Source organism: Lagenorhynchus albirostris, chromosome 7, assembly GCF_949774975.1.
Source record: "Lagenorhynchus albirostris chromosome 7, mLagAlb1.1, whole genome shotgun sequence".
NCBI lineage: Eukaryota > Metazoa > Chordata > Mammalia > Artiodactyla > Delphinidae > Lagenorhynchus > Lagenorhynchus albirostris.
The window spans coordinates 42,979,299-42,992,953 of NC_083101.1; the positions used below are offsets into that span (position 1 = coordinate 42,979,299).

The 13,655-nt window shown below is 35.5% G+C and overlaps 1 protein-coding gene across 3 annotated transcripts in view; it reads right to left on the bottom strand.

The window, feature by feature from the left end:
- VPS13A (vacuolar protein sorting 13 homolog A) overlaps positions 1–13,655 on the bottom strand; it is a 236,658-nt gene that overhangs the window by 189,910 nt on the left and 33,093 nt on the right. For all 3 annotated transcript variants that reach the window (XM_060154950.1, XM_060154951.1, XM_060154952.1), the window contains exons 6-12: positions 11,192–11,301; positions 10,436–10,495; positions 8,198–8,257; positions 7,908–7,988; positions 5,096–5,153; positions 740–867; positions 436–542 (exon numbers count right to left, since the gene is read on the bottom strand). In XM_060154950.1, the coding sequence (XP_060010933.1) occupies positions 436–542; positions 740–867; positions 5,096–5,153; positions 7,908–7,988; positions 8,198–8,257; positions 10,436–10,495; positions 11,192–11,301 (604 nt within the window). The remainder of the gene's footprint in view (positions 1–435; positions 543–739; positions 868–5,095; positions 5,154–7,907; positions 7,989–8,197; positions 8,258–10,435; positions 10,496–11,191; positions 11,302–13,655) is intronic.

The following is a 13,655-nucleotide window of genomic DNA, read 5'->3' on the forward strand; positions in this document are numbered from 1 at the left end:
AGTCAGACAGACAAAGAGAAAGACAAATACTGTATGATCTCACTTATATATTGAATTTAAAAAAATGAGCTCATAGATCCCGAGAATACACTGGTGGTAGCCAGAGGCAGTGGGTCGGGGATGCTCAAAATGGGTGAAGGGGATCCAGAAAACTTCCAGTTATAAAATAAATAAGTCATGGGGATATAATGTACAGCATGGCAACTACAGTTAATAATACCATATGGCATATTTGAAAGTTGCTAAGAGAATAGATCTTATAAGTTCTTATAACAAAAAAAAATAGTTTTGTTAACTATGCATGATATTGGATGTTAACTAGACTTACTGTGGTGATCATTTTGCAATATATACCATATCGAATCATTATGTCATACGCCTGAAACTAATATATGTCGATTATACTTCAATTTGAAAAAATTTAAGGCATATTACCATTCTTTGGCATGGTAGTGGAGAGGTACATCAGGTTTGAATTTCCTGTATGGTAGATTTTGCGTCATCATATCAACCGATTCAAGAAGTTCCATAAGACTGAAATACTGAAGAATGAAAAAAATTGAAGTTCTTAAATGTTTCAGATTTTTTGTTTAATTGTCAAAGATAAAAGTTAAATTATTGACTTTTTAAGGAAATGTTATCATATATCATTATGAGTTTTTGAAAAACATTTAAAATCTTAGCTCTCCTTTTATCAAACTATAACTCACAATTTAAAATTTCATTTAAAAAAAATCACCTGTGGTTTATTAAGTTCAATTGTTATGTCATGTAACTCAATATCCAGGCTTATTTTGGGGACAGAAAAGTCAAAATCCAATCCGCGATTCATCTGAAGTTTGGCATTAGCAGATATGGGGCGAAATACTGGAAAATAACACAGATTTTTAAAAATTAAATTGAGTTTTTTTCAGGAGTCTCAAAGTGCTAAAGGAATCAAGTTGAAAATACTGATTTTCATTTCTTATATACCCTTTCTACAGCTCCCAGATTTCCATACTGCTATGATTTGATCATATGAACTGTCACTTAGTGTTGAAGAGTCTTTTATATTTTTCCTATCTATAATTCATATTGTCTTTTATGAGTACAATAAAAGCTAAGTGAACTTCTCAAAACAACAAAATAACCCTTACAAGCAGGAACACTCTCTAAAAGGCAAAACAGTCCAGTAAGACAATTTTAATAAAAGTATAGTTTTAAGGAATGAATATAATTAGAAATGCTAAGGGGAAAAATATTTTATTTAGCCACTGACTTTCATTATATAATTATAATTCCTGAATTTCGGGTCAGTGTCTCTGTATCCATCTGTCCCCCCTTTTAACTTGAAAAAAGAGAGGAGATAAGATGAGAGTTTATCCAAGATAACCTTCTTGGCTCAACTCATAATCTAAGATTTCTCTCAACCCTTTGTATTTAGTGCCAAAAAGAATAAGAATAATGCAGAGGGAGACCAGTAATAGCAGAATCTAGAAAGATATCAACCACTAAATTATAAGCTAATTTGTATACAAAGATAATATATTCCTCTTCTTTTAATCATCCCTCAGGCATAGCACTAAACTCAAAAATACTTTTTTTTTTTTTTTTTTGCGATACGCGGGCCTCTCACTGTTGTGGCCTCTCCTGTTGCGGAGCACAGGCTCCGGACGCGCAGGCTCAGCGGCCATGGCTCACGGGCCCAGCTGCTCCGCGGCATGTGGGATCTTCCCAGACCGGGGCACGAACCCGTGTCCCGTGCATCGGCAGGCGGACTCTCAACCACTGTGCCACCAGGGAAGCCCCCCAAAATACTTTTAATTTAAATAGAACAAGAAGGTATTCATCAATAGGGGACCAGTTAAATTCATTACTCTATACAACAGAATACTATACAGTTAAAAATGAGAAAAATTTATATGTACATAAATGGAAGGATATTGAAAGAGAAAGTTTAGAAAGTATAGGTATAAAGCAATAATACCAGTATTTGAAAAGTAAAATTATTCCTCTCCTCCAGCTTTAACTCTTATTAAACAAGACTATACCACCCACTATACCCTCCTTGGTTACAATAATTTATCCATCCCTGGGCTTCACCCTCTCCTATCTCTCTCAGCTTTTAGCTCCTGGCAACTCTAATTTCTGGATTATTTCTATATACAAATGATCGTTCCAATACCATAGCCTCTCAGTTCCTTGGACTCTTCCCCCCTCACCTCATCCACTAGACCTTATCATACCGATATCCTCAACCTCTCAATAAACTCAGCCTCAAGCATCCAACTCTCCTACCACCACCATCTATCTCTCTAGTAATCCAATACCAAACCTAAAGTCTTAAGGGAACTACCATTCATTGATCCTCTATCTTTGCTCTGTCTTTCACTTCTGCTTCACGTCCTCAGCTCTCTCCCTACCCTGTTGACAGTTATTTCAGTCAGTCCCTTACATTCACCCTTTAACTCCTTGGCCCTTCTCACTTTGTTAATACTTACTAGGCAAAATTCGAATTCTGAATAAAGCCACTCTATGTACTCCATACCTCTATTTACTCCACACCTCTATTTACTCCACATCAATACCTATGCAGCTATATGTGGTTGGGAAAAAACAAAATCACACTGATTGGTCTCACGTTAATGTCATAAATCTCAAGTAGGTACTTAATGTTGTTGACTAATCACACAACATTCTTTTAGTCCAGGGATAGGCCAAACCTATACCACAGCCTGTTTTTGTATAGCAAGTGAGGTAGGAATGATTTTTTTTTTTTTTTTTTTTTTTTTTTTTTTTTACAGTATGTGGGTCTCTCACTGTTGCGGCCTCTCCCGTTGCGGAGCACAGGCTCCAGACGCGCAGGCTCAGCGGCCATGGCTCACAGGCCCAGCCGCTCCGCAGCATGTGGGATCTTCCCAGACCGGGGCACGAACCCGCGTCCCCTGCATCGGCAGGTGGACTCTCAACCACTGCGCCACCAGGGAAGCCCAGGAAAGATTTTTATACTTTTAAAGGGTTGTTTAAAAGAAACAGAAAAATATGTGACAGAGACTATACATAACCTATAAAATGTAAAATGTTTGTTTACTACATGGCCCTTTGCAAAAAGAAAATTAGCCAAACCCTACTCTGGCCCAGTGGTTCTCAAACTGTAGTATTCATCAAAATCACTAGGATAGCTTGTTAAAAATAGATTGCTAAGCTTCACTCTCAGATGTTCTGATTCAGTATGTCTGGGATGGGCCCTGGAATTTATATTTCTAACATGTTTCCAAGTGATACTGATGTTGCTAGTCTAAACAGCACTTTGATAATACTGCTCTCATCAATTCATTCTCTCATTCCCCTACATGGCTATCTCATAGCCCCTCCTCCATCTGAAAACCTCTAATTCCTCAGATAGTTTAAAAAAAAAAAAAGAGTTCAGAAGAAAAAAACCCCATTAACTCCAATCACCATATTTACTTGTTCACCCAACACAAAGACTTCCTCCCTCCCTCCCTCCCTCCCTGCCTCCCTGCCTCCCTGCCTCCCTCCCTCTCCCTCCCTCCCTCCCTCCCTGGCTGTGTTGGGTCTTCGTAGCTGCATGCAGGCTTTAGTTGAAGCAAGCCAGCGGCTACTCTGCATTGCAATGCATGGGCTTCTTATTGTGGTAGCTTCTCTTGTTGCAGAGCACGGGATCTAAGTGCACGGGCTCAGTAGTTGTGGCCTGTGGGCTCTAGAGTGCAGGCTCAGTAGTTGTGGCACGTGGGCTTAGTTGCTCTGTGGAATGTGGGATCCTCCCAGACCAGGGCTCAAACCTGTGTCCCCTGCATTGGCAGGCGGATTCCTAACCACTGTGCCACCAGGGAAGTCCCGGACTTCTCTCCTATAATTGAAATCTATCTTACAAACAAACTGACCATGCTCCTACCTGTGGCAAAGCACTCCATTTGTACACTAGATTCTACCCCCTTTCACCCATGTCAATACAGAAATAATCCCTTCTCTCTCTTGTTTTTCATGTTCTATGGATCATTCCAATCTTAGCCTATAAACAAGATGCTATCTCTCCCATTAAATAAAAACACAAAAAACAAAACCAAGAAGGAGTCCTTCATTCATCCTTCCCCCTCCAGCAAGTGTGCCAGTTATCAACTGATTGCCCATAACCTCCAGATCACCCTTCCCTGCCTGCTCTAAAACCTAGATTTGGGTCCTCTAAATCGTTTTTCTTTACCAGCTAGCATAATGTTAATCTTTATCAGCAGAGGACATGGGAGAGATACTGCAGGAGCAAGGAGCTATGCTTCCTGGTTCTAATGTACTCATTCAGCAGACTCCTGCAGTGCCATGGTTCTGCAACATGCAGCTCCTAAAGAAAATGGCTTCTCCAGTGTCCAGGTCCTCCAGCACAACAGATTTCTTCAGCACCAGACTCCTGCAGTACATGGCCGCTTGCACCATCCAACAGCCAGCAAATTCTCTCAGTACGCTGCTAAGGCAGTTTTACAGTGGAGTGCCTTCTGGAGACAACTCTCCATGAGGCTCCCTAAAGGGTCTGTTTCCCTAAAGTTCCTGAATGAGAATTTACAGGTTTAACTGGCAGGGCACCACAGACTTTCCTGCCTCCTAGTGATCCATGGCCACACCCTTTCCAACAAGTTCTAGATCTCAGTGCTGAGGGAGGTAGACCCTCTTCTTTGGACACTCCACCTAAGTCCTAGGGTAAGGGCTGTTCCTTCTTTCTACTATTCTTATGTTCTTTAGAGTTCTCTTTACTTTTCACTAGCCAATCCCTTGTTACTCTAATCCCCTGTTATATTTAGTAATTCTTCATAAATACTTTCCCTGCTCAAATTAGTATGTGGTTTCTCTTCCTTCATCAGACTCTGACTGAAACAGCCAGAAATAACGGTAGGGTAAAGGAGAAATAAGTCAAATTTGAAGTGACAGATTTGAGAATCGTCAACACACATGACACAGAAAAGTGTTTTGCTTCTGCATATATATTATAAATATATTTAATTTTGTGGGAAAATTAACATGAAATATCACAGTGACATCAACAATATTCATTTAAAATTTATACTGATTACTTTAATTGTACATTTATTTTATGAAATGTACTTACCAAAATCATAACCTTCTGGAACAATACTTTCATCAACAATACCATTCCTCAGGCTGTCCTATTAAAAGACAAATTGATTTTATTTATATTCGTGTCAATATACCTTTATTCTACAAAATCCTATTATATGCAAAAGAAAAATGCCTAAAAGCAATTAAAAAAATAACTCACTTAGCAGAACTTAGCTAAGAAAATATTAAAATAGTTAGACACTATCTCATTAAACTACTATTATATAAGACTGCTCTAGAAATTTTTAGGATATGTGTGTTTATATATATGTGTACAAGCACATACACAAAATTTGACAGAATTCAACATCTATTTATGAAAAAAACTCTCAACAAAGTGGGTTCAGAGTTAACGTATCTCAACATAATGAAGGCCATAGATGGCAAGCCCACAGCTATCATCATACTCAAGGGTGAAAAGCTGAAAGCTTCTCTTCTAATATCGGCAACAAGACAAAAAGGCCCACTTTCACCACTTTTATTCAACACAATATTAGAAGTCCTAGCCAGAGAAATTAGGTAAGAAAAATAAAGGCATACAAATCGGAAAGGAAGAAGTAAAACTGTCACTATTTGCAGATGACATAATAATATAGATAGAAAACCCTAAAGATTCCACCAAAAACTGTTAAAACTAATACTAAATGAATTAAATAAAGTTGCAGGATATAAAAATCAATATATGGAAAACTGAGGTGTTTCTATATACTAATAACAAACTATGAGAAAGAGAAATTAAGAAAAAAATTCCATTTACAATTGCATCAAAATGTAACAATAAATTTCACCATGGTGAAAGACTTGTACCCTGAAAATGATAAGGCACTGAGGAAAGAAAATGAAAAGAACAATAACTGATGGAAAGACATTCCATGCTCATGGATTTGAATAATTATCATTGTTAAAATGTCCACATTACCGAAAGCAATCTACAGATTCAATGCAATCACCATCAAAATACCAAGTGCATTTTTCACAGAAGTAGAAAAAAACAATACTAAAATTTGTATGGAACCACAAAGGAACCCAAATAGCCAAAGCAATCTTGAGAAAGAAGAACAAAGCTGGAGACGTCATCCTCTCTGATTTCTAACTAAATTACAAAGCTTTAGTAATCAAAACAATATGGTACTGGCATAAAAACAGATACAGATCAACAGAATAGAACAGACAACCCAGAAATCCCATGCATATATGGTCAGTTAATTTATAACAAAGGAGCCAAGAATATACAATGGGGAAAGGACAGTCTCTTCAATAAATGGTGTTGGGAAAACTTGACAGCCATATGCGAAAGAATGAAATTGCACTACTACCTTACATGATAAATGAAAATAACTCAAAATGGATTAAAGACTTGAACATAAGACCTGAAACCATAAAAATCCCTAGAAGAAAACAGGTGGTAATTTCCTTGACATCTGTTTTGGTGACGATTTTTTGGACTGGACAACAAAAACAAAGGCAACAAAAGCAAAAATAAACAAATATGACTACACCAAATTAACGGCTTCTGCACAGCAAAGGAAACCATCAATTACATGAAAAGGAAACCTTATGAATGAAAGAAAATACATGCAAATCATATACCTGATAAGGGGTTAATATCTGAAATATATAATGAACCCATATAACTCAAAAGCAAAAAAATAAACAATCCAATTAAAAAATGGGCAGAATACCTAAAAAGACATTTTTCAAAGAAGAAATACAGATGGCTAACAGGTACATTAAAAGATGCTCAACAACACTAATCATTAGAGAAATGCAAATCAAAACCACAAAGAGATACCACCTCATACTTGTTAGAATGGCTATTTTCAAAAAGACAAAAAATAACAAATGTTGGTGAGAATGTGAAGAAAAGAGAACCCTTCTGCTCTGGTGGTGGGATGCAAATTGGTGCAGACACCATGGAAAACAATAGCGGAGCCTCAAAAAATTAAAAATAGAACTACCATATGATCCAACAGTTCCGCTTCTGAGTATTTTCCTGAAGAAAACAAAAGCACTAACTTGAAAACATATCTGTACCATGTTCACTGCAGCATTATTTATAATAGCCAAGATATGGAAACAACCTAAATGTCCTTCAAAAGGTGAATGAAGAAAATGTTTTACACACACACAATGGAATATCACTCAGCCATAAAAAAGAATGAAATTGTGTCATTTGTGACAACACAAATGGACCATGAAATAGCTCAGAGAAAAACAAATACTGTATTATCTCACTTCATGTGCAATTTAGGAAAAAAAGACAAACTCATAGATACAGAGAACACACTGGTGGTTGCCACAGGTGGGGAGTGGGGATGGGCAAAATTGATGAAGGGAGTCAAAAGGTCCAAACTTCAGTTATAAAATAATTATTATGTCATGTGGATGTAATGTACAACAGGCGACTGTAGTTAATAATACTGTATTGCATATTTGAAAGTTGCTAAGAGTAAATCTTAAAAGTTCTCATCACAAGAAAAAAAACTGTGTAACTGTGTATGGTGATGGATGTTAACTAGACTTACTATGGTGATCATTTTGCAATATATACAAATAGCAAAACATTATGTTGTGTACATGTAACTAATAAATGCTGCATGTCAATTATACAAAAAAAGGCATGTATTTATATGTTTCTGTAAAGACACATATATATTCACCTATTTCTGCTAATGGATTTTGCCTAAGGAAAAAAAGGACAACTGACTACAGTATGTTAGATAAATGACAATGAATAAAACCTTATGCAAAATATGATACCAACAAAAGTATATATGCATATATCAAAAAAATTTACTCACCAATGATTCATCATAATTACTAAGATAAAACATCTGAGATTTCACATTCCAATAGGCAAAAAGGTTATCCAATAGGATTAACTGAAAATAAATCAATTTTATTATAAGCCTCATTTTCATTGAAGATTCTTTAACATATGCTTTTTTCAGAATCTCAAATAATTGGTCATATAACAGTTAAGCAAGTAAACACAATTCACAAAAATCCTTATCTATATATTATCATTTGCCTTCCTAATTAAAAGTATCTTTTGTCAAGCCCATGGGTTGAAAAAACATATTTATTTTACCTTACGAAATAGTTTCTCAGTTTCATCATGTAAACATGGAATCCAGTATTGGTCAGTTGTCTGAAAAGGAAAATAAAAAGCAGTAAAAAACTGTCACTTGCATGTGAAATGGCAGAGTGATAAATAGAATCTATCATGCCCTAGACCAAGTTTCCATTAAAATGTCCTTGAAAACAACATTCAGGGGCTTCCCTGGTGGCGCAGTGGTTAAGAATCCGCCTGACAATGCAGGGGACACAGGTTCGAGCCCTGGTCCGGGAAGATCCCACATGCCGCAGAGCAACTAAGCCCACGCACCACAACTACTGAGCCTGTGCTCTAGAGCCCACCAGCCGCAACTACTGAGCCCGTGTGCCACAACTACTAAAGCCTGCGTGCCTAGAGCCCGTGCTCCACAATAAGAGAAGCCACCGCAGTGAGAAGCCCACGCACCACAAAGAAGAGTAGCTCCCGCTTGCTGCAGCTAGAGAAAAAAAAACCCACAGGCAGCAACGAAGACCCAATGCAGCCAAAAATAAAATAAATAAATTTTAAAAAATAATAATAACGTTCAGTCAAAGAATATTAACTGAATATTCTGCATTCAAGGATCTCATTGCTTGGTGGAAAAGCAAACTTAGTAAACAAATTACAAACAGGTAAGTGCCATTCTGGAGGTTAAATACACAGTACTCAGGGAGAACATGGTGGGAGCCTCAATCTCAGGGATGTGATGGCAAAAGTGATATCTAACCTAATAAGTGACTCATTAACAGAAATTATCAATTCTAAATTCAGTAGGGAATATGATTCACGGTAGGAAGATATTTGAATATATGACATGTTCAAAGAAGTGAAATAGCCCAATATGGCCCAAGAACATATTCAAAACAACGGAAAGAGGTAAAATTAGGTATCTTACCTGGGGACAGATTACAAAGGGATTATAAACTATTTTAAGACAAAACTATGGACTTTATTCTAAGAGCAATGAAAAGTCATGAGGGGAATAAACTGATATCCGAAGCTTATGTTAAAAAGACGGTTTTCATTTTTTTTCTAGAGAATTAAATGGACTAGAACAGTGTTGCTCAAAGTTTTCACACAATTAGGATCACCTGGAAGGCTTTTTAAACTAGATTGCTGGGTCCCAACCTGAGTTTCTAATTTAATATGTCTGGGCTGCGGGACAAGTTTCCAAGGACCTCCAAAACCAGTGGTGAAAACCACTGCTGACACAGTTACCAATCACCTTCACATTGCCAAATCCAATGGCTAATTCTCCACCCTGATTTTTCAGCGTTAACAGTAGCATTTGACAGTTTACCTCACCCAACTTTATTGAATAACTTTTCATTTGACTTTTCTTTTTTCTCTTTCTGCTTGAGGTGGATCCAAGTTTTAAAAACAAATCATACACAAAAGCTTAATGAACGTAACAAATAAAAGAATATAATGAAATACTATAGAGCAGTTGAACTGGATCAACTGAACTACACGTGGCAATAAATACACGTCACAAACAATGTGTAGAGAAAAAGGGAACTTACAGAAGAATCACATAACATATTTATGTAAACTTTTAAAAATCTACCAAATATTACACAGTTTTAATGGATATATTATATAAAGTTTAAAAACTTAGGATGTTTATCTCTTGGGTGGGAGAGAAGAGTGGAGTGGAATACAAAAGGAATTTATACTTTATTCATAACAGCTTATTCTTTAAAAGTATTTAAAACTTAATCTAAATGGCAAATTCAACAATCATGCCTTCTGGATATGAGCAAATGTTTCATAATTCTCTATGTGCTCCTATACTTTTAAAATTTCTCAATTTGAAAAATCAGACAGGAAGAAAATATGCCACGATTATTAATAATAGTGATGATAAAATGATTTGTTTCTTTAGGCTTTTCATGACTTATCAAAGATTCTGAAATGAACATTACTTTTATTTTGTACTTATGCATTTAAAATTCAGAATAGATTTTTAAAGAAAATAAGTATCAAATATCATAATTGGCAAATAATAATAGTCTCTCACATTTGAAACTAAATTTGATTGTCAACCATTTTTTGAACTGTAAAACTACCTACCCTTAGTTCCAATCCAGTCTATGCATTTCCTGTACCTATGCATTTCCACGTCTATATAGATACCTACTCCTGATGCTGGCATATATTAACAGTAATTACTAATTTAATTAACTATACTGCAAAATTAAATATGGTTGAATTTCTTTTTAAATAAAGTACCTGCATGCTGAGATTTTGAAGGGAAATACCAAATGACAGTGGGTTGTCTCGGTTTGTGACCTAAAGAGGAAAACAGAGTAAATTTTACTCAGATTTTTAGTAGTTGTATAAAATTCATATTATAGAAGAACTTCACTTTCTGGGAAGTATGCTATTTTGAACATTCAGAAACATATTCCTACGTTCCGGAATAATTTTTATTCCTATATTTTTCCTAATACTAATTAAAATATTAAGTATCAATGTATTAGTGTAGTACAACAATACATCTGCATAATGTTTTTCAGTCTGCAAAAAAAGAAGTTTATAAAAAAAGTGATTGACCCTCACAATAGAACTATGAGAAGCCAATGATTATGTGTTTGAGAGAATACATGATCTATTTGACATCAAACAATTAGTTAAGTCTAGCTCTAATGATTCCTAGACCATTGCTCTTTCCAGGAAGAAAACACAGTATAATTTAAAGTATTTTAAAAATATATAACTGCTAAATTCATAACTCCCATTTATCAAAGGTGGTTATAATATAAGCAAGGCATTTACCTTCATTATTGATGTTTGAACATTTTAGGAAAGTGTAATCAAGGCACTAAGGACTGCAAATTACAACTATAATTATAAAAAATAAAGATAATGTCATCTTCAGCTCTATATCCCTCCACTTCCCAGCATCTCATAAGTTGACCACTACAGAGCAGGTGTCAACAAACAGTAAAATAAATATAAACCATTATCACCTATTAAAATACTTACATCATCTTCATAGCGAATATGGATGTTGGAAATTTTCACTTGAAGATTTTTTATGATCTGAGTAATTAATTTTTCTGTAAAAGTGTCCTGTTTCTCCACCCGATGTTTTTCTACAATTGCAAATATCCATTTTTGATTTGAATGAAAAATACACTCTATGTGTATACACTTATTGAGGTAACATAACTGTTACCTGTTAAAGAAATATATCTGTATTTGTAAACAGAACACCAAAAGCCTGCTTTCCAGAAGTCTTACATACCAAAAGGCTTTCACAGGTGACTAAATGCACACAGTTTTCAAAAGCCACTTTCTTATCCAATCAAACTAAAGCCAAATATGTAGAATTTACTGTCATCAAATTTTATAATTTCTGTTAGCTATACCTGAGTATATAAGGACATAGAAAACAATAAAGATTATTGATAGGCTTATATTAGAAGAGCCAGAAACGGTAGCAAAGAATGAATCTCTGCTAAAATTTATGCTATCATCATAAGTTGTCTGTGGTTAGAAGTAAAAAATAGCTGAATATGCTCCTTCCCCAATGAATACAAAATAGGAAGATATAAGATCCTTTCCCTCTCTCCTTTTAAGCAAGGATGAAGGAAGTTCATCATTTGTTTCATTTTCCAAAATGAGATAAACTATCTCTTCAATACTTTCCAGGGAAATATAAAGAATTGAGGTTCGTAATTTCTTTTTTAATATGCCTGTGATAATCACTAATTACTAACGTTTTTGCCCCCACTTGAAAATGCCAATAAAGGTGATCTCCTTTCCCATTTCTAGTTCTATTTCACCTGTATCTACATATTGTCTATCTTTTCCTCTAATGACCTACTACTCCCTAATTCAGCTGACCCAGAAGGTCTCAGATAAAAAGTTGATGAAGATATCATATGTACATCAAAGACAAGTGTGAGTAAACAAGAGATAAGTGAATATATTTGAATATATTGAAAAGGACTTTAGAATTAAAAAGTGGAAAGTAGAATATAAACTCTTTGAAGACAGAACATTTTATTTTAAATGCTGAATGAATCCCACCACTACCTAATAAAATCCTCTGCTCTATAAATTTATTCAGTCATTCAATTAAATGCTAAATCTTTCTTTCCCTACCCACTAGTTTCTTTCTGACTTCCTTATCTGGCTCTGATTCCATAATAAATTATTTCACCAACACTTTAAACTCTGAGCTCTCTTTTTTCTCCTTTTCCTCTGTCAGCAAAGCTCCAACCCTGCATAAAACCAGCAGTCTACTTTTTATATAAACGTGTATGCCTTGCCAGGTGAGTACTGGAGGAGAAAAATTACAACAGAACAGACTGCAGCTACTGCGTGTTAATCATTACCAACTTCAACTCACCAGCAACCTTACTACATTTCTCCAGTCAACTTGTTCACACTCTCCAGGATAACTATTACAAAATTCTTTTTGATACTCTTCAAAGGTCCAACAACCCTTCCACTGCTCTCTTTACTCTTAGCAAATGACCTTACAACTATGGAAAAAATAGAAGCTTATTTTCTGCAATCATCACTCAATCAAGACAGCTTTTTTTTAAGGTGACCAATGACCTCCATGTCATAAATAAAACAATTATTTCTTAATCCTCAATTTACCTGATATCTCAGCAGGATCTGACATATTCTTTGCTTCCTAAAACACTCTTTTCCCATGGAGATATAATCTCCAAATTTCTTTCTCCTTATCTAACCACTCTTTCTTGATCTGTCTTTTTTTTTGGGGGGGGGGGCTGTTTTCCTCCTCTATACAATCCTTAAATGTTGGATTTCCTTACGGCAGGCTCAGTCCTAGAAATGTTTCTCTTCTCATTCTGTACTGTTGCTGCAGGGAATCTCATTCACACCTTATAGCCTGAACTATCATCCTAATGCTGACAACTCTCAAAAGTATACTGGATAAAGTCAGAAATGAGATATAATCACAGAGAAGTTGGTACATTCAGTAAACTACAAAGGTCAGTATGGCTGGAACAAAGAACAGAGAAGATATGAAAGGGATGGGGCCAGTAATGAGGCTAGAAAGGTAGACAGGATTCAAATCATAAGAGCTTTTATGTATCCTGTTGAAGAGTTCAAACTTCTACCTGATAACAGTAAGGTATAACTGATGTAATTTAAGCATGGTTATTTATATTTTAGATTTAAGTATAAATAAGAGGGACTTCTGATTAAACATGAGTTGCATCTATTTTTCTATTCCTCAGTAAAAGTAAAGGGGGAAAATGGATAAATCTCCAAGACCAAAAGAAAAAGAGTGTAGAAGAAAGAATGAATAAGAGAGAACCTCAAAAATTTAGAAGCTGGAAAGTAGACAACATGACAGAGGAAGAAATCTGATCCTAAATGCCCATAAATGAAGATGCCAATTGGATTTGGCAGGAGTTCTTGCATATGACACCAAAGGCACAGAAACAAAAGAAAAAGTAGACAA